The following is a 20,800-nucleotide window of genomic DNA, read 5'->3' as shown; positions in this document are numbered from 1 at the left end:
AGTGCGAGATGCAACGTTAATGTATGTAAAACCTTCACACCGAGCATGCCATCCTCCGTTAGCCAGGTTGTTAGGTTGTAATGATAAACCCCGGTATTTGCCACCGAAGTGTTTAGCGACTAGAATGGGGATACAGTAAGACGCATAAATCTCTGGGCAAATCGCGAGCTACGCCACAGAACAAGACGTTTCCGCAAAAAGGCAGACCTATACATATGAAAGCACATTGCCGCCGTACGAGTACCGAGTGAACGGTAACATCTGACCGGGGCAGAGTATCCAGTGGCAGTGGGGGATGTAGCGTATGGTATGTACAGTACACTGCAATCGTGGACTAAGGCAAAGGCACTGTATCAAGCCAAGTCGTGACACTCGGTCTTCGAGCATACTCCCGCTGACGGTCCAAACCTTCATCTCTTCGCTCCGCTGCCTTTTCAACAAGTTGCCTAATGCTCTCGCCGTCGACAGCCATCGGACCAATGTTATGGACCGCGTGAAACCCATCTCGTACTATACCCCTGAGTTCATGAGTCGCGTGTGACTGACGTGTGTTCCATCCAGGGACCATAAGGCATTTCAGCGAGAGTCTGTGGACGCTCCCTGCGGAAGTTGCTTTCACATGTGCATGAATCACATCTAATGGATTTTCAGCTGTTCGAGGCGGTAACAAGGTGCTTGTCGAGTTAGATTCGGTAGCACGTACTTCATACTTGTCTTTCTGCAGTATCACATTAGGCGTGAAAACACCAAACGTTCGTCAGTCAATCCTATTGTGTTGACTTGGCTAGAAGTTGTATGCCATGTACCAAACTTGACGGAGTACTCACTCTGTCGGTCGGCGTGAAAATGTAGTCTACTTCAGCAGCTGCTACCGAGCGCTGCGTTGAGCCTCGTCCAGCGATACATTTGCCTGTCAAGGTACCTTTCACAAGTCAGGTTAAACTCTACCGTCATCACGACATGCTCACTATCCATGATCTGGAACGAAATTGAGGAAGACTCGCCTGGCGCAGATCCAGATGTAGATGATCTGCTACCTCGTCGTCCAGCTTTTGGACGCCCTTTATCGATATGTAACTGACCAATCTTATCGTCGAGTGCCTCTTCCTCATACCCAGATTGTTCGGGTCGGTGCTTGGTGAGGGTGGTGCCTTGTGATCCCCTTGCGTTATAGATGGAAGCGATATGCGCCTGCTCGACAACGGTATCGTTGCCAGCCGAAGTGGAACCTCTCCTTGCAGTGCCCGTGAAGGCTGGATCGGGGTATCGTGCACTGTACGGAGAGACTGAAAGCTGCGTTGGCGAACCAGCGGCGGAAGTGGCTGTAGCTGTGGGAACGATATATGCTCTTGGGGAATAATTGATCTCCTGACGAGGAAGAGCAGCATTAACCCATTCCGGCTGACGAGTGGTAGGATTGATGGTGTAAGGACGACCGGACACGGGGTCAGTATATACCGAGACACCAGGGTAGCTTGGCTGATATACTTGATGAGACATATTTGTGTGATGTACAGGAATCAGATTTCACACTATTGCCAAAAAAATGGAGAAGATACAATTACAAATTGGGAGATCGGGCGGTGGGTTAAACCTCTTTATGTATGCTGTTTGTCTCTACTAGCCAAGTCCATAATGAGCAGTGACGCCTTCTTTCTCTCCGTTGTCCGGCCTCATCAGAAGAGAATTCGACGGACCTCCTTTCTGTACCTCTGAATAATTCGGCTATATGTCAATGTCTGAGTCGAATGCATGCTCTAAATCAATGTCAACATTAGAGTCAGACCACGCAGATCAGCATATTTCCTGCTTTCGAGCGGAGAGACATCCCTACAGGTCAGGTCATTCCAAGTGCTGGATTACGCCGCCCTTTTCAGCAGCAAAGATGCATATATGAGGCATGACAGCATAATCGCTCTATAGACGATTTGCCTGCGACTCACAGGTATCTAACGCAATCAAATTGAGTACCTTTCAGACTCAGCGGACTGATCAGTAATTTAGAACATTCAAATTGGTCATACCGTGCCGTTCCAAGTCACTGTACAGTACTGTTCTATCGCAGCTACTTTTTAGAACGATGCGCGTTTCCAGATCCATTTCCGCTCTTTGCGCTGCTAGTGGCGTGATTGCCAGATCGCTTCGCGAATTTGGCCCTCATCGTCTTGATACCCTGCTTAGTGGCTTGCTCAATAATCTTCTGATCAGGGTCTTTCGAGTAATTGCGCTTGAAGTCCAGGCTCAGCACTGTACTCAATCGGGATTGGAGTATCTCATCATCGGATTGATGCCACCCTTTGATCAGAGGTACGACGACAGTCTCGGGTTCTTTCAGGGCGGGATGGTCAGTCTTGTCATATTGCAACTGGATCGTGGTGCACGTCTCATCGCCGATCCTGGACAATACGCTATCTTGGCTCTTCTCGCGCGGATGTCGGATTTCGCGATACGTCTGACATCAGGGGCATAAGTTATTCGCGTGCTGACGAGGCAAATAGAAACGGGGTCATATAGCAGGAATATTCAAGCAGTAGTGCAGCAGCAGCAATATTACTTTGCTTGTCCTTTACATTCGGGATTGTGATAGCATGGCGAGGAAATAACCAAACTCACAAGTCTTTGAGTTTTATCAGACTTCCAATCCCCTTTCTTGGTCTTGTCATACTCGAATACACGCATGCCGCTCGGATACTGATCGTCCGAGTCGGCTAACGAATTCATGTCTCGTGCTTTACGAGGCTCGTCGATCCTTGTCCGCCACCAATAGTTATGAGCATCGTCAATGCGATTCAGCGCATCCACCAAAGCTTCCCCTGCTAGCTCACTACCAGTTTTGGTCACACACAGAGCGTTTAATTGATTCTCGATCTTCTGGCTTATCGTATTCCAGTGACTCTGAGCGCAAGTGAGATAATCGTACTCCTTCGGAATCTTGAACGGGACTAGTTCTTCTTGTTGAGCTGATCCAGGGACACCACCGAGGTATAGTGATGGGACTTTCCATTTGACCAGATGCGAATCAGTATCGTGGCCGAGGCTCGTGTCATCGTTTACTTCGCTACTCCCGGATTGGGTGTCCCGTTGCCTAGTGTGCGCTCTGTGAGCATGTGTGGGTCGATTGACCGAAGCTGTTGATCCCCGTCTGGCTTGGGTCCCAATCCCCGGACCCGTGGACATATGGGCAAAATCTTCCGTGAGGTCATTGAGTTCCGTTACGCGAGCCAGATTGGGACCACCTGAGTCCGATCCAGAGGAATACGCCGAATCTCCTCTGACTTTGGTATGACGATTAGACGCAGAGTGGGCGGTCTTCGGGGTTGAGCCATTCCTTCGAGGCGAATTTGGCGATGGCTTGTCCTGCGTGAATTGAGCGGATGAGCCCCTTCTCGTAGCGGGATAAGGAGGTTCACCATATCCGGAATCACCAGTATAGGGCATGCCGAATCTGGGATCAGGCATAGGCATAGGCATAGCAAGACTGCCCCTTCGACTCTGTGGGTAGACCTGATCGGGATAGACAGTCCCAGGCTCTCCGTAAATGGGTTGCCCGGGAAAAAAGGAAGCGTGTGATTGTGCAGACCCGACCGAAATAGCTGATGCCGTGTAGATACAATTAGGATGTTGGCACCACGAGCCCGGTGCCGAAGAGCAGGGCACCAAGCTAGGGTTCGGGTAACTCATGGCAATGGCAGAGGAAGAGCGAAAGATGTGATGATTGATGATTGCGCGAGCGCAAACGAATGAATGAAGATCCGAAGCGGCAGTCGAGTTCTTGTTGTCGTCGTTTGTCGTTGAACCTGATGGTGGCGGCGAAGATTCGATGACGATGGTGAAAGTAATGTCAATTTGGCATGCGATGAGATACTGTAGCCTGGTGAGCTACTTTATATGGCACGAGCCCTAATCAAGCGAATCGAATGCAGTATCGCAGCGCCAAAAGAAGTCAAGCGGCAAACAACTCGAAAAGGATGTCCAAGAGTCCTTCTTATACTTGTCATATCCATCATGTACACTCGCAAGAGCCGAGATGATCGGTCTAGGCCCGTTGACCAGTGTGATCCTTTCTCATACTCCACTTCGTGAGAAGCATCGACCGAATGAAAACTTCTGAGATGAGTACAGCTTTGCTTTGAAGGGGAAAATGACGGTCGCTCGCAGATGCTCTCTGATATTGCAGAAAGGATCAAACTGAGTATTCGAGCCGATTCCGAGGTCCATTTTGATAAGCCTTTAGTGACTACGTAAAGGAAGGACTAGTCCGTCATTACTTCACTAGGCCTTCGCGCAGTACTGGTAATGACGGTTGGCATTATTACGTCGACTTTCGTAGGGAATATCAATCAGTATGTAAGATTCCCTCGGGTGTACTGCTGTTTACAGCGGACAGGAGCTATAAGCTAGTTCCGCCAGATGCCGCGCAGCAAGAGGTGTCCTGAGGCTTCTAGTCTGACAAAGCAGTCGTTTAGCAGGCATCGGTGTTAGTCTTCGAGCAAGTTCCGCTCCATCCGTCAGCATCGTGCGCGATATGAGTGCGGTTGTGGTGTCAGTCCAGAGCGCATGATTATCCATGCAATGCAAAGTTCCGAAAGTTTGGCTGAGGATTGACTATTTTGACTGATTTATTTCGGGATTTCCAATTTTGGCGGATCAACCCATCTTACCGTGTCCTACGGGTATCGCATTAGCCAGATGAACCATCTACCCAGTAAAACTCCAATCATACGGAAAGCAGAAAGACGTCTTTGATTTCGGTAAGGTGATAGAAGGTTTTATGTACTCACCCATGCCCAGTATCCTTTACCTGGCTTGTCCGGCCAATCATGACATCGTACTTTGCTCGGTGGTCTAAGCGACATCACGCATCAGCAAAATCATCCCATTCGACCCCAGATTGAGGCAAGACATATCGTCAAGGGGTGGTTCTCGTATTATACAGTTGTGGTCGGCGAAGAAGGAGTATTCGAGTTGATTATAGCTAAAGGCCAGTCGGAAGACTCACTGATCCACCCAATCTATATCCTCTTTCATCCCTCCACTCGGCGTAGGCCACTCAACCCATCCTCTCACCATCGCATCCTCCTTTCCATACGTTGCATGTACACCGGGGATGACTTGTATTCTGCCAAATCCATATTTCCAGAAATCCCACGAGATAAATGACGATTCCGACGCTTGACATTCCCAGAATTTGTCCGTGCGGGGTTGACCTCTCCTGAATCGGACGTTGTAAGGCGCCATGAATGGTTGCGGGTTCAATACCGTTATTCCATTCCATCCTGCGAAGACTTGGAACGGTAACATCTTCTCGTATCGCCTCAACGTTCCAGGCGAAGATGGGAATAGCTGTGTACAACATCGGAGCCAAATGAGTCGTCAGCGATAGCGCCTTGACATTTTTGGCGGCTAGCTTCAGATTGTTCCTTTGGCCTAGAGCTGACATCTTGGAGATGGCAAATGCTAAAGACTCTTCTCTTCGGCTAATCGGAGGCAAACAACCCCACTCAATTCGGCGACCGACAACCCAATTCTCACTCAGACCCACAAGACGTTTCCATGTGTGTACTTGGAAATAGACTGCGTGCATATAAAGATGGATGAACAGACTCACCTTCTGAGGTAAATCCTTATCCTCCTCTTTGACAGGGAATGGCGTGTACAGATCCCCACTCATATCCCTTCCTACCCATCCATCATAGAACCATTTGCCCGCATGGTCCCATCCACACGTCATATCGGCATCCTGCTTGAAATGCTGGTGCATCAACTCCAAAAAGTGCGTCGCGCTCAGATAAACATCATTGTAATATACGATCCCCGTCCAGGGGTGGCCATCGGGCGATAAACCAGATGGAAGGGTATCGTAGAACGGTTTCATGCCTTCATTCCTCATTTTTGCCAGCTGTTCGATACGGTGGATCTGTTCCCAGTCGAATTTCGGAGCAAACGTCTTAATATTGATATTTTCAGGAGGGACACCGATGTTCAGTAAATGTGCGCGCATGGCGTGGGCGATGATCTCGCCGCTAAGCCGAAGTGAAAGTCAACACCAGATTATCATTCATCGTTCAAGCAGGAGAAAGAATATGGGCCAGAATGAGGACTTGAAATCCAAAACCCATGACTCACCTTCCATCCGCGGAGTCTCCCTCGATCAGAGAGAAGACAAGCGATTCCGGACCCAAGAAATCCGCCAATACCGTCCAAGTAGCGAACCAATCCGCCAACATGCCTGAGGATAGAATCAAACGAGAGTTAGTGTATCAGCCGTATTCTCCAATCGCAGTAAAGTAGGAGCCATCATTTCCCCTTCTTCGCCTATGGTCCGTCATGAGATGGTGCTTAAGCGCAGTTCCAGACTCACCCGCTACCTGTCTACAGACAGTCACAAGGAACCACCTCCTATCATTGACGACCTTCCATTCTCCCTTCTCCTCATCCCATTCTTCCCTCAAATGCCTATACCTCTGCACCAAATCCTCATTCAGGAATGGCGGGAAGATCGGCGCCGTCAACTCGTGTTCTCGGGGTATCACCTCGTACTTATTCTTCACCTCTCTCAATAGCGGATGCAAGAACTCCCACGCTTCTTCTAGGGTCGGTAATGGTCCATACGTATATTTTTCAGGTGCTGATCCAGGTATAACTCTCCTAGATTTCCCCTCGAATGTCGGTTTGGGTATCGTGTAATTCTCTCTGGCCAAATTGGGTCTCTGCACTTTCTGACGTTGGACGGGTGACGAATTGTACCCGTATTCTTGTCCTATTCCATATTCCAATTGATTCAAATACTCTTCTTCCTCTTCTAGCTGTTTCTGCATCTGTGTTTCTAAATCACTATTACTACCCGAATTCGTATCCAGTCCATTTCCTTTTCCTTTTCCGACCTTACTTGGCTGTTTGGGTGATATTAGCCCAAACTTGTTCTTCAATTTCCGTATATCCATACCTGGACTACTGGGAACCCTTCTTTCAGAGTACGACGAGGCATCCCATATTCCCTCTTCGATCCCACCACTATCGCCCATCTGGCTGAGCAATATCAGGCCGATCACCAAGGAGAGAAATAGCACGGCCCGAAGGAAAGTGGAACGGGGTAAAGCGATGCGGCGCATATTGCTTCCGTTTGGAGCTGTTGAGGGGGTGCGTATGTGTGGAGAGCGTGAAGATGACGAAGAGGAGGACGAGTTGGAGAATACTGGGAGGATTGTGAGTGGTCGTTTGGAGGGCGTGTCGGATGGCATCGCGCTGGCCGCTGAGTATAGTTGGAAGGTGAACGAAGGGCTGTGTGTATACTGAGGAGATGTGGTGAGATGGGATTACGGGAGGCTATTGCTCTTGCTCTTACTCCCTTCCCAGTTCTATCGACCGAAGCGTGAATGCCAACTGGTCCCGCGAATTCAGGATCCAGCTCAAACAGCTGGACGCTCTGTCGGATTGTCGAAGCCGAAAGCCTAATCGAACCCGAGATCCGAAAGCGAGGTGTGATGTCGCTGTTGCCCAGCTTACGGGTTATCGAGGGAACTGGTTTTTTGACTTATGTCGAAGTCTATATTCTCGTGCTGTTGTCGAATATCCCAAGCAATGAGTGAGAGGCTGTTTCTGTCTTTATCACCGTGTCTGCTATCAGTTTCACTTTCCCCATCCGACCATCCGACCTGTTTGACCACTCGATTCAGGCACCGATCACGTGGAATTGCGGAGACGCGGAGCTGTGCTGCGTGATTGATCTGCTGCGTCCAGTGAGTGATGCTCATTCGCTCGTTCGCTCATGAGCTGACCATGCTCACATACGTAGATAGGCATACATATAATACCTTCATACACATAAGATACATACATTCATGCAGAAGCTAATATACAGCATCAAAAGACCAAGATGTAAAGCCGCATGGACATCGCCATTGAAATACTCAGCAGCAGATCTCACCAAATGATCATCTCCTGGATCCCCTCCATCCCAAACCCCCAATATAAGCGACCACCAAGCCCACTAAGATCGTGGTCATCCACTTGACCACCTTTCTCCTCCTCATCTTACCTTCCTCGCCCTCAACAGACATGGGTGGAGAAAAGCTGACTCCGGAACAAAGCAAGAACTTGAAAAGCGCTTTCTTGGCGTTTGTCAGAGGCGGATATCGAAGGGACATGAGCGGTTCAAAACTGCAAGGAAATCGTCAACCTCGTTCCCTCACACTAGCCAGCTTCCAGATAGACTCACATGTAAGGGATCTCAAGGACAGCTGATGGGCATAATACACCATAATTTAGCTCAACTATGTCTAGCAAGGATAAGAATACTAACCTTTATGATGCGTAAATGTGTCAAACCCATCTTTGCCATGATACGAGCCCCCTAGAAGATTCACAATCAGCTTTCGTGCGTTGCCTCGCACCGGACAAGCTGACTGACATCCACTTGCGCCAACCCCGCCAAAGGGTAGATTACGAGCTCAATTGCACATGTTAGCTTCATTGAACCGTCGGGTGAGTTCATCGAATCTTCAGCTCACCATACGTAGCAAACGCGAAGTCATTCCACGTCGCAGATCCGCTCCAGGTCTCGTTAATGACTAGCGCATCGTATGAGCTGCAATGCGCGATGACGTCCGTGCCAGCTCGAAAAAGGCTCACCTTTCTTGAACACCGATCGTTTCCCTGAACATACGTACAGAGCCAAAGGATGTGGTCGAGCATTGATATACTTGATAGCGGTATCGAGATCCTATCATGATAATCGGGATAGCGCTTTGAGCTTGCTCTCATCTGAAGCTCAATGAAAAGCGTGATAAGTTTGACTCACATCAACCGGAATGATGGCCATGACCGGACCAAAGACCTCATCTTCTACCAAACCCCCACTTTCCCCTTCCCCATTCAAGTTGGTTTTCACCAAGCTTATACCCAATCTTCGCGTCTCCTTGTTCATCTCACCTCGATGGACCAGCTTGCCTTCCGCTTCAGCTTTGTCGAGGTAGCTGATCATTCGGTCTAAATCTGTGTTGTTACGCATCGAGGCTGATTGAGGAGTGTGCAGGAATGATAAAGGGGACGGTGAGGGTGGGAAGAAGGTGTCTAAGCTGTATAGGTAGATTGTTGACATAGCTCAATATTCGGGGTTCCGTGCAGGTTCTTGCCAGGAGGGGACTCACGTCTCTTTGCATGCTGCAATGAAATCATCCACTCGGTCCTTCATGACCAGCACATAATCTGGGGCGACTATTCCGTAAGATTCACTCCTAAGCGAAACACGATCCTCCGAATTATATGCTATAGAGCTTACTGCATATCTGGAAGACATATGCTGATCAACTTAAGGACTTCTGTAAGGCTGATCGCGCACAGTCTAGCTTACTCACCTGTCCCGCTGCCATCTGCTTGATAGTGAACATCCTTCGTGCAGCTATCTTGACATTCGCACACGACGAGACCACGACCGGACTCTTGCCCCCGAGCTATAACGCCAAGCCACGCATAAGCTGACTAAATTCGACTATAGGAATCGCCCAGCTCACTTCGAGTGTAGTTGGTGTCAGTGTTTTGGCTGCAGCTGTAGCTACGATCTTGCCAACACCCGCCGATCCCGTATACAATACTATCCATCATGATCAGCTTCCAAGATTCCATCCGTCTAATGTAGAAACGACTCACTATGCCCCCATGGCTTCTCAAGCAGCCTAGTAGACTCGTCTACTGCTCCTAGGACTACTGCATATCCCTCTGGGTCAAGGTATCTCGGCAACAGCTCAGCCAATAATGCCGAGGACGATGGAGCGTGTTCGGAGACCTGTCGAATGAGTAAAATCAGCTTGCTTGTCGTACATGTTCAAGAAAACTGAAGACAAAGCTGACCTTGAGTACTGCCGGACAGCCTGCCGCTATAGCCCCGACTAGAGGACTGAGCGTAAGTTGCCATGGGTAATTCTACAAGGGACGACGAGTGAGCTGTCCGCTGCAGCTGCGTTATGTATACCGTCTGTGGTCGATGGTGAAGTAAGGACTCACCCAAGCCGAGATGATCTGAGCGCTTCCTCACATCAGCTTATTCTTCAAGGCCACATATAAGGCGGGTCATTTGCGCACCAATACAGGTCCTTTGGGTTGTTTCTTGACTCTAGGTCCTGAGATCCCCATAACACAAGCCAGTCGTAAGCTACAAATGTGCCGCAGAGAGTGAACAGCTCATTCGAGGAGGGTGTTAGACTCACTCATGAATTTGAAAGATAACATCGCATCCCATATCCTACTCTCATCTCTCATCCAGCTCTTCACTCTTCGCACAGCCAGATCAATTTCATTTAAGATCGGCCAAAGCTAAATGAGCATCAGCATTTGCATCAACCAATATCAACCTGCTGATAGGATCTCCCTTTAACGATGCTTATGTACAGCAGGATCCACTCACATCGCCCGAAGACACATCGAATCCACCTTTACCCAGATCCTTATACACAGCCTGCTGAATCCTCTCTTCATTATCTTGGATCAAGTACGCAAGCTGTTTGAGGTTATACAACCTATACGCTAAAGAATGAGTCGCCATAGAATCGAAGCGGGCATTCAGAGTCGTACAAATCTGAAGGTTTGTCATGTCAGCTGTGTTTTCCAATTACTCGGTGCACAAGCTAGCTGGACTTACTTTATCGATCTGGTCCATTGATGTAGGGACATATTTCGGGATCGACCCGTGATGGGTCCCATTGCCGTTGCTATAGGCTTCGAGGTCGCTCATTGTTCTTGACCCAGCAGATAGGAGATGAGTGCAAAGAGTCTTAATACATTGGGACGTGGAAGGAGAAGATGGGATATGTGAATGATTAGTGTCAGCTGATGGTGGACGCAGAGAGGAAGGCTCGTGCAGATGCAGATGCACATGTCGAAATGGTCCCGATAACCACGCGGAAGTACGTAACCATGCACGAACATGCGTGCCTAGACCTGGCGGACCGTGCACCTCGGTCTCACCAAAATGCTTTCGATTATTCAATTGAAGACAGAGCGAACAGTATTCAAACATTCATAGATGATCTTTCACTCGCTGCTGTGACCTTTTCAGATGATCTAGAGCGGAATGAGTATGAGTCATCTCACTTCAGAGTCTTGAATTTCCACATTGCATCATCCGTGTAGGTGAAAGCCAACCGGCACTCGATATCACCTCGGTGAGCTGACTTAGGGATCGACTTCCAACCGATCATCAAAGGCATCTCATGATCTCTCTCCCTGTACGAGGCGTTCGCAGCACATGAATATGGGTGACATCCTTTCAGCCCTGCGGCTCAGTCATCAGGACAAAGGATGCCTCGGTGGATTACTTTAGGCAGTAAGGACCAGTAAGGATGAGATCATAAAGGATGATGAGAGGGGTGAAATTGATTGACCCTGCGCATGTTTGAGAGTGATGCGAACGACTGAGGAGGAGATGCAGTGATCAGTCAGTATCACTGTGAGCAAGGTAAAGATGTCTGACGACACTTACTCGTACTTCGAACAACTTATCATTGTGGTCCTTGCCAAATCCACTAACTGCTTGTGCTTGATCCTGCTCGAGTGATTTATCTATCGTATCGTATCGTATAACCTTCAACTGATCTCTTTCTTTATTACTTACTACAAAAACGACTCATACTATCTTACCGACTTCCCATATACCTATCATCCAGCTCAAGCTCCAGCTGGACCTCTTCCAACATTAATCCTCCGGGGCTGTCTATCTCACCATCATCGTCAACGCTGGCCATACTATCCGGTATAGGGCAAGCGCGAGCACAAGGCAAAGAAAGAAAGAAACCAAGATGTTACCTCAGCTCATGCGGCGTTCAGAGGGATACACGAAACCTCAAAAAAACAATGATAGACCAGCCGAGAATCCAGATCGGGCTCGACGAGCAGTCCTAGATCCAATATGGAGTTTGGTTGTTCTAATATTACTAGGCGGAGCAAGGGGGCAAACTACCAATGCTACTTGTACCTCAACAGACTCGACTTCATGGATGTTCAATGCAGACGGCGAGTCACCATGGTGAGTAGCATCGAAGCCCTGTCCACCACTCCCAGCCTCAATCCCGTCCGCTCCAGTCACTTTCACGTTTGGCCTGCTTACTACACTTGATGTTCATCAAAAGCATGAAGCTGATCATGTCATTTGCTCTCCTTGATGTTTGTAGTCTCGTTTGGTCCAAGATCCAAGCATTATGTCTCCCAGAAACATCATACATCAACGTCCCGCCTTTACTCGACCAGAGCTACTCGTACAATTTACCTACTGCTCGGAGCTCTCCTTGCCAATGTAATAGCGTTTCGTATTCTCTGATGGTGAGTCTAAGTCTACTACCGTTTTCCAACCTCATCACCTTTGTCGAATATCCACCTAGCCTATTCGGTATAGTGCTGTACTGACGTGCTGTTTCTCATCCAACAGTCTGCCTGCGCATTATGTCAATTTCCCAATACTTCTGTGCCCCCCGAATCGGAATGGTCGAATCACTGCAGTGATTACACGAATGATGGGTGAGCTATTAGCTGAACAATCGAGCACGGATTCGAACACGGTCCTGCTCTTTGCCGTATTGCCATACGTAGGTGTAAATTCAAAGCTGATGTGTCTTGGGATGGTTGCCCGTTCGTGGTAAACTCGCAGGCTCGGCTTTAACGAAACGGTATTGGCGATTCCGGCGTTTGCATTCCATCATTGGGCAGGCGGAGATTTCAATCTAGGTGAGTGTCTTCAATGTATCAAGGCACTCACCCTGACATGGCTACAGAACGAATTTCTCATATTCACAAGCCGTCATAGCTGATTCGATCATTGTTCAGAAACCGCTCAATCATCCAGCAATATACCGACCACATCCTACTCAACCACCCTTTCTCGTTCTTTCGCTTCATCAACTTCCACTCGTTCGTCCACGTCATCCCCTTCATCCTCAATCACCAGTGAATCGACATCCACCGCCTCTCCAGCTTCCTCACATCCTTCCAACAACGAGGATGACGACAGTTCCGTCTCATGGGGACCCATTATCGGCGGCGCAGCAGGCGGTCTAGTCCTCCTCGTCATCCTCATCCTCTTGATTCGCTGGCTTTTCACTCGCAATAAACCCGTTACTCGCAAAGAATCAATTCGAACGGCTAAAACCGTCAAGCCGCTGACTGATCCGTATGGAAACGATAAGGAGAACGAAGACTCTTTCCTCGAGATGCTCAATTCTCGGGATGACTTGGGGTCTGGAGCCGGAGGGGCATTCGGGCTGGGCCGATTGTCCTCAAAATCCAACAAGGACAAACGACAACAAGCATTGAAAAGACGAACGGAGGAAATCATGTCTAATCCCAATGCATTCGCTGATCCTCGTACAGCTCCAATACCATTTACTCCTACTCGAACACCTTTTCCTGCTCAACGTCCAAATCCTCCTAATCCTCCTAATCCCTCATCGTCGAAACGTACCCGATTCGCCTCATTACTGACTAGATCAGATAAAGAAGCCCAAGACCGTTATACTTACACAACGACTTCTCAGCGACTAAGAGATAAATCGCCCTCAATCACCGATTCAGATCTCGAACGCCTGAATCGTGACCGTGACCATGACCGTGATCAAAAGCAGGAGGGCATGTTAATCCCACCTAGACAGAGGTATAGCCACGCCTCCTCCTTCTCCGCCAACTCGGACGACAGCTATGGCCCCTCGGTCGCCTCGCCTAGAGATTGGAAAGAGCAATCAGAGAGTAAATTTAGGTCAGGGACCGTATCAATAAGTCAGCCTAAAGCGGCCGCGGGGATCCAATTCCTACCTAAGCGATATTCGAGTCGAGCGGAGGTCGAACACCCTTCTATGGATTTCTCCGTGGCTCCGACTTCCCCTGACCAAACAGACTCCGAACTTGACATTGCGGATGGAGGTGGACATAGAGGGGGACAAGGAAGAAAAGGGAGGATAAGCGAAGTAGCTACCCTTCCATCAATCTACGAACCCACCACAGGGTCTAAGCCATATCGGAGATCATCTATGGGATTTTTCAGTCCTGCAAGTCAATATCCCTTGACTGCTAAATCTCCCGAAACCTCAAAGTCGAGGTCGAAATATTATAGTCAGTATACATTAGACGAGTATCCGGGACAAGAGACGCTCCTGGCAAAGCTGAAACAAGTGAAGAATCATCGAGATAGTACGCTCAGCGCCAGGTCAAAAGGGGAAGGAGAAGGCGAGGGAACGATCGGTGCGGCGCTGGGAAGTGGGAAAAGGGGGAGTTGGTGGGATAGACGTTGGAGTAGAAGTACGACGGATTCCATATAATGATCTGATGAGGAAGAAGATTAAGACGAAGATGAAGAGAGAAGATGTCAGCGAGAGTGAAATTTCGCGCCATTCAGTAATAAGGTACTGTACATCCGGCCCTAGCCTCAGAATTGATATCTGGTGAGGGAATAGTATTAGTGTTCCTGTATAATATAATTAGGTTGTACTCGTACTGCATGAACGACATTCAATCCAATCCAGTCTAAGTCAATTGCGATGGCGATGTGTCAATGTGCCATGACGAATTATCATACTGCCAGGAGGTAGCAACGTACATCAGCGGTCCCGCTTAATCAGATCAGAGCAGATCGGCAGATCAGATCAGTAAGTATCCTTGTTTTGCGGTTCGTAATAATTTTGAGTAATTTGACAGTCGTTGATCCAATTGAAATCCATCGCTCTGTATTATCTATATCGATTAGAATGATACTTCTAATGCGTTTCCCGTCTGCATCAGGTCGAGGCGTATTCTTTTTGTTCCCTTCTGGTTCTCTTCGTCGGATGAAGCCTGAGTCGGTCATCGTTTCCTGTTCTGTTCCGTTCCAGTCTTCCTCTTCTAGTTATTCCAGTCTATTCCATTCCCTCATGTCCCTATTGGACCAGTACCGCGAGGAGGTCGAAATCTCATTACCTAGAAAAGGAAGACCTGATCTTCCAATTTCGAGATAGTCCTGGGTGCCGGATAACCAAGTTCTTTCAAGTGACCTCTGCGACGCGACGCAAAGCGAGGAAAATCAGGCAGAATATCAGCAAACATTGCCCAACGTCATCTCATCTGAGTGTAATCAAGTGGGCTTTCACATCCTCATAGACTTGGTTGACTGGTCGATTGCAAATGGGACACCACTCACTTCATAGCATTCATCATGGGCGGAGGACCACACATGAGGACTTTATGACCTTCCCCGTGGTTTGGCGAGCCGACCCCGCCTTCGGGCATGTGCGACTCGATCATTTCCTTAGTGACGAATCCTACGCCTTGGCTCCAATTGGCAGGTGGCTTGTTGAGGACGTTCTGCATGTGCGGCCAGAGTGATCAGCGCAAGATTTCAGTGCCAGAATTCAAGGACATGTCAAATGCTTATCGTGTTCAGCGGTTGGAAAAGAGGAGGAAGGAGTGAAAGAACGGATGAGAGGATCTAAACTATCTCCTATGACAATCAAACACGAGAAGGACTTGATGAACAAACCACTCACATAAAGTCTGAATCTACCATTCGAACCCCTCTCCAAAGCCTCTAATTCCTTCCTAAGCAAGATATCATCTTCCTCCACGTTGGCGTAAATCAACGATAATTGAGTCTTGTCCTGCGGGTTCTTGAGAGACGATTTGATGATTTGGTAACATGGGGTTATACCTGTTCCGCCCGAGATCATGAGCAAGGCAGGGACCATGTTTGGGCTACAGCGAGTATTGCAGTCATCAATCAGCATGCTGCTGGCCCTCGATGTGGATAGACTTGATCCAGCAATCTCACGGCTGGACTGATCATGCAGGCAGGCATTTGTAACTTCAGTATTTCTACTCACGTATAGTTGAATTTCCCTTTGGGTCCCTTTACCTTTACTTCTTGACCGATAGTGAGCAACGATAGGTATCTGGAAATGTTACCTTTTTCGTAGGTCTAAGCATTGAAAGCGATTCCTTGAGCAAGCTATCCTTCTGCGTGATAATCAGAATCAAAGACGAAAGGTATAGTTTACCTTGACGACCAAGTCGAAATGACCCTTGTCATCGTCCAAAGTAGTAGGAGTGTAAGATCTGACGACTTGTTTCCCGTCAATCTCAGCTGCTACCGAGATATGTTGTCCAATTGGGAGACCGAGAGAATCAGTCTGTCGGGGGAGGGCGAACTTGTAGCTATATCACAAATTTGTCAGCTAGAGTACTTCCTTTGCAGATGGAGCGTTGCAGGGGTGCGAGATTCGGGCAAAATTCGCTTTCGCCCTGTCCCTCGATGTGATCCTACGAATGCTAAATGAAGCAACTCACAGCGCAGTATTGTGGGACAAGTGATCTTTTGCTATCAATTTGAAGCTTCTCCATTCTACCGGATCAAGGACTTTTCTATTTTTGCTTCCTACGTTCGCAGATATATATCAGCTATCGAGTAGCTCGCAGCATTCTCCGCGTTATTCAGGTTATGTCGATGCTCAATCGATATGATGGCATATTGATATCCAGTAGAAGATGACACTCACCGCTGTTGATCAAGTACGAAATGGCAAGTATCAAAATCAAGAGCGCCGTTCCAGCAGGTTGAGCGTATGGGTAATACTTAGTAGCAAGCGCTTCGAAGTCGATAGCCATTTTGTCGGTCTAGCAGTCGCTCACAGACTTCCCGTAAAGACTTATGGTATGATATCAGAGGCAAGAAGGGGATACAATAGTTGGATTGTGTAAGGTGGACTATGGAAATTATCGGACGCGGTTTAAATGATTTCATGATACGATATTGGGGACGGCATCTGGGGAAAGCACGCGCCGTCTAACAAGCTGAAAATATCAGCCTCTTCGGATGACTTTGTCTGCCTGATAGTCGGATAAACCCACGTGGAGGATTGTTATTGTTTCGGATTTCGGCCTACTGCGCGAGTAATCTTGATCATCAACCGCAAAGGAGGTACGATGGGGGTCCTTTGAGGTTACTCGAACTTTGATCCTTTGTTCTGCCACACACAGAGCGACCAGTTCTCGACAGTCTGAGAGCAACATCTTCATCGACATTTCTTCCGTAGATCATTGCTTCATTAGTCATTACATCAACGCATATCGATCGACCGCTTGGGCCCTTGCCTCGGGCTTACTTCATTGTCTTGGCAATACAATCTTGGTAACAGCAAAATGCAATATCGATCATCATCATAATAAGCATCATCAAGTAATGTGTGCTCAATATCAAAATGTATACCAAAGCTCCTCAGAGCTATCTGCGAAAAGCCCGCCACGTCACTAGAAAATTACTGGGTCCTTCCCATCCATCTCAATCGGAATTACCTCCACCTTCAACCTCACTTACGCTGTCCACCACCCTCGGCGAGAGTTCATACAGCTATCAACCCGACGTCTTCTTTCGAAGGACTTCGAAAAGCATCTCACGTTGGGCAGCATGGATCTTTCTGATACTATGGGCCGGATTATTCATTATTCTGGTCAGACAGCAATACTATCTACCGGATACACCGCAGATTATAGATTGTAATGCTGCACCATGGGACGACTGGCCGCCCGACGTATGCGGTATCAACGGCGGGAGCTGCGAACATGATCTGAGCGGTATAGACGGGATGTCGTTCAGGTGTTTGGGCGGTTGTGCCAATGCCAAACTTGGGAATTCGAGGTATATCGGCGCGGAAGAGATTAATGGGCAGGCTGTTATCGTCGGCGGAGGAGACGGAGAGAAGACATATCGGTAAGTATGCCCGTAACCCTATCTGACCCACATGTACCTCCTCACGCAGAGCACATCGAGACCTCCTGCGCTTGCGTTTGCGTCATTCATCGCTTGACAACCGACTTTATTGGCGCACAAGCTGACCATGATTGCTATGATCATACTCCTTCGACAATCACAGCGCCGACTCATGGCTATGTCCCGCCGCCATACATTCTCGCACAATCTCCTCGGCACTAGGCGGATGCGTAAACTTCCACGCCTTGCCCTATCCTGCCGGTTTCTCAAACTACAAATCCAGCGTCTCCAACGGTTTAAACTCTGCGTTCTTCGAACCAAGTTATTCCGGGGCTTATCGAATTTCATCGTTTGGCGCATCAAACGGATGCTTGGACCTTCATTATATCGTTACAGGCTTCAACGCATTCTGTCTACTGCTCACTACTCTCTCACTGCGTCCACCCGCAAGTCTTCTATTCACGATACTGCTAGTTATGGGTTATTTCCACTTAACGCTCTTTGCCGACCCTCCAAATGTTCCGCCCAATTGGGAAACTATAATAGGCGGTACACCAGCAGTCTTACTCGCTGGATACTGGTTCTGGAAAGTCTCTTTCCAGCGGGCACTCCTTGGGTTCAAACAACTACCATTAGAGATTGGGCTATGGCAAGGCATCGGATTTTGGCTCGGTATAGAAAGTTCCACTATTTTCAGTAAATTACCAATAACTCGATTGGGGTACGACGCACTCGATCCCGCCGGCGTCATCTCACTAGTCTGCATAATCATTGTAGCTATCATAGTGGTCATCAAACAAGCTTGGGAAATGCGGAAATACGGTTTGTTACAATATTATCTGATAAGGTGAGTTCTTCCGTCATCATGCTTTCATGGTGGCGCAATACAGATCAGATACATTAAGTATGCTTAACTTATCACACTGAGACAGGTACATACCCCTTATTCCGATATTGATCATCTTAGCGTTCATACCGAATTATACGATCCGGTTGCACCATTACTTATTCGCTATCATCGCTATGCCCGTGCTTTCGTTACCCAACAGAATATCTCTGTTTGGTCAAGCCTTCGCCTTGGGACTGTTCTTAGATGGTGTGGGCAGGTGGAACTGGGATGGGTTGATACAACTCACTGGATCTGTACGTGGACATTCACCCAATCCAACCTCGAATAGCGGTTCAATGATGCAGTTCACGGAAGTCCACCAGTGCAAAGGACGATCAAGCTAATTTGGATTTACTGGACAGCTTGTCGGGGACGCCAATCACGGGAGCTTCGTCCCTTCATTCTGGAGCAACCTAACATCATCAACAACGCTATACTGGGATCCAATATCATCCATCGAGAGCATATACAACGTCACTGGATATTCTGTAATCATTGATGACCTACAACAATCAGCCAATTATACGACCTCTTGTGAGCCTCGCGCATCAGGCATAAAGAACTCACTTGCGGGCGAGATGTCTCGGGAATCACAAATGCTGATTATCCAACTGTGCAGCGATCGATATGACGGCTCTGAATTTGACGGAAGGTATTGATCATTATCTGAGGTTAGCTGTGAGTGCCCCCGCTCTCGCCATGCAGCACGAAGATATTGCACAAGGATGAACTTCGCTGATCCGTGAATCAATGTGATGAATAGTTCATCGCTAATGGGACTTCACTGGATTTCACGGATCCGATCGTATGGTATGCGAATGGGTCTTGGTCGGAGCTGTGGGACGTTACGGAGGACATCACGGGGAACGTAACGAGCTTATAGATTTGGTATAACCACACTGTTGTAATTCTGGCAAAGCACGAAATATGTACGCTAGGCGGAAGCATTCTCGAGCCTCTGATCTGCCTGATAGTATCCCGATCGCTGAACGTGCACAGGTGCAGCTTCACGTCCACCAGACTTTTTCCACAATCTTGAAACTGCGGTCATAATTGACTGAAGAGGGCGCGAAGATCCTGCCTTATCTGCGAGCGCTGTTTGAGATAGATGACAATCAGGTTATAGCCATGCATGAAGATGTCCGCAGTACGTAGAAGCTATTGAGAATAGGTTCAATAACTGGGGAATGATACCTGTAATCTTGAGTGAGTGTAGCGTGAAATGTCTCGGAACATCAGCAGAAAAGAGATAAAAGTCTCGACGAGAGGCAAGTGCAAGGATCCAAATCGGTGAACATTCATCTCGGACAACTATAGCAATTGCTCATCCATCAAAGTTGTACTGTTTCTGAGACAGTTGTGCCCACAAAGATCCAGGAGGCAACGACCTCACCTGAACACGATGAGTTCTCAAAAATTGAAGCTCGTCGTCGGTCAAAGGCTTCTTGTTCGTCATCCTTTCCTTGACCTTTCGATAGAGCTCATTGAGGATCGCGCTAGTATCCTTATAAGTCGACTCTTCGTCCCAAAGCCCAGATGTAGCATTATCCTCTCCAGGACGCTCGACACAATTGGTTAGATTGGTTCTTCGATCGCAGAGCACCGCGTACACAGCCGGTTTGCCGGAGCGCCAGTAGGACTCATCGCTGATCTGTTTGGCATGATGAGCTAAGAGATGATACTTCCTGCCGATCTCGCTCTCGAGGAAGAGGCTGCCGTCATTCAAGTCGGCCCAGTTCTTTGCGAGCTCGTAGCTCAGGAGCGGTCCAGCAGATGCGAGACTTTGTTCAAATTCGGTGATTGCTTGCTTTCGAGTCTCGATTTCTTCTAAGCTCAAGTTGGCATTTGATAGCTCTCCGCGCACATTGGTGTAACCGAGGTCCCACTCGTCATAAATGACATGCTCACAAGTCGTGTCGAATCAATCTCGATTATTGTTGACGGCTCGTTGGTTGGCAGCCCTGCGTTCGTGCTCTGTGCCATCGTAGGCGTATGGCGAGCTAGCTTTAGAAGAATTCTTTTGTGGCGAGTGGCGAAAGGTAAAAGTTATGGGTACTGTAATTGCCGTGGATTTCTGAAAATTGGAGTTGGGAAGCTTGCATCAAATGTAAACAAGTCGAGCAGGACGATATTTATATGTCACAATCGCGACATGAGCAAAATCGACCCTTGCAGAGCAAGGCAAAGCAGACAAGAAG

At 48.2% G+C, this 20,800-nt stretch overlaps 7 protein-coding genes across 7 annotated transcripts; 2 read left to right on the top strand and 5 right to left on the bottom strand.

The window, feature by feature from the left end:
- Nucleotides 1–334: 334 nt before the first annotated feature.
- On the bottom strand, nt 335–1,500 carry I303_107603 (uncharacterized protein; the record flags this gene model as incomplete). The annotated part of the gene is made up of 3 exons (XM_018410878.1): nt 335–718; nt 828–910; nt 969–1,500. The coding sequence occupies 3 exons, from the start codon at nt 1,498–1,500 to the stop codon at nt 335–337; spliced, it is 999 nt and encodes a 332-aa protein (XP_018259546.1).
- A 565-nt stretch (nt 1,501–2,065) lies between these two features.
- On the bottom strand, nt 2,066–3,471 carry I303_107602 (uncharacterized protein; the record flags this gene model as incomplete). The annotated part of the gene is made up of 2 exons (XM_018410877.1): nt 2,066–2,452; nt 2,614–3,471. The coding sequence occupies 2 exons, from the start codon at nt 3,469–3,471 to the stop codon at nt 2,066–2,068; spliced, it is 1,245 nt and encodes a 414-aa protein (XP_018259545.1).
- Nucleotides 3,472–4,619: 1,148 nt separating this feature from the next.
- Nucleotides 4,620–7,241, bottom strand: I303_107601 (uncharacterized protein; the record flags this gene model as incomplete). The annotated part of the gene is made up of 6 exons (XM_018410876.1): nt 4,620–4,667; nt 4,782–4,845; nt 5,000–5,343; nt 5,609–6,023; nt 6,127–6,229; nt 6,362–7,241. The coding sequence occupies 6 exons, from the start codon at nt 7,239–7,241 to the stop codon at nt 4,620–4,622; spliced, it is 1,854 nt and encodes a 617-aa protein (XP_018259544.1).
- Nucleotides 7,242–7,934: 693 nt separating this feature from the next.
- Nucleotides 7,935–10,729, bottom strand: I303_107600 (uncharacterized protein; the record flags this gene model as incomplete). Its single annotated transcript, XM_018410875.1, has 17 exons — nt 7,935–8,160; nt 8,219–8,240; nt 8,303–8,353; nt 8,411–8,449; nt 8,511–8,570; nt 8,632–8,722; nt 8,801–9,077; nt 9,150–9,216; nt 9,353–9,452; nt 9,513–9,592; nt 9,649–9,784; nt 9,850–9,921; nt 10,003–10,017; nt 10,081–10,118; nt 10,206–10,311; nt 10,403–10,573; nt 10,637–10,729. The coding sequence occupies 17 exons, from the start codon at nt 10,727–10,729 to the stop codon at nt 7,935–7,937; spliced, it is 1,644 nt and encodes a 547-aa protein (XP_018259543.1).
- Nucleotides 10,730–11,792: 1,063 nt separating this feature from the next.
- I303_107599 (uncharacterized protein) lies at nt 11,793–14,297 on the top strand (the record flags this gene model as incomplete). The annotated part of the gene is made up of 5 exons (XM_018410874.1): nt 11,793–12,019; nt 12,165–12,312; nt 12,419–12,507; nt 12,638–12,714; nt 12,814–14,297. The coding sequence occupies 5 exons, from the start codon at nt 11,793–11,795 to the stop codon at nt 14,295–14,297; spliced, it is 2,025 nt and encodes a 674-aa protein (XP_018259542.1).
- Nucleotides 14,298–14,931: 634 nt separating this feature from the next.
- I303_107598 (NADH-cytochrome b5 reductase 1) lies at nt 14,932–16,611 on the bottom strand (the record flags this gene model as incomplete). Its single annotated transcript, XM_018410873.1, has 7 exons — nt 14,932–15,007; nt 15,152–15,315; nt 15,498–15,702; nt 15,831–15,925; nt 16,005–16,161; nt 16,294–16,381; nt 16,503–16,611. The coding sequence occupies 7 exons, from the start codon at nt 16,609–16,611 to the stop codon at nt 14,932–14,934; spliced, it is 894 nt and encodes a 297-aa protein (XP_018259541.1).
- A 593-nt stretch (nt 16,612–17,204) lies between these two features.
- Nucleotides 17,205–19,485, top strand: I303_107597 (uncharacterized protein; the record flags this gene model as incomplete). Its single annotated transcript, XM_018410872.1, has 6 exons — nt 17,205–17,713; nt 17,877–18,560; nt 18,646–18,856; nt 18,965–19,136; nt 19,222–19,280; nt 19,366–19,485. The coding sequence occupies 6 exons, from the start codon at nt 17,205–17,207 to the stop codon at nt 19,483–19,485; spliced, it is 1,755 nt and encodes a 584-aa protein (XP_018259540.1).
- Nucleotides 19,486–20,800: the final 1,315 nt, after the last annotated feature.

The sequence above is a fragment of the Kwoniella dejecticola genome, chromosome 10 (assembly GCF_000512565.2).
Source record: "Kwoniella dejecticola CBS 10117 chromosome 10, complete sequence".
Lineage (NCBI taxonomy): Eukaryota > Fungi > Basidiomycota > Tremellomycetes > Tremellales > Cryptococcaceae > Kwoniella > Kwoniella dejecticola.
Note: the sequence above shows the minus strand (reverse complement) of the source record. Positions and strands in the feature narration are given on the sequence as shown.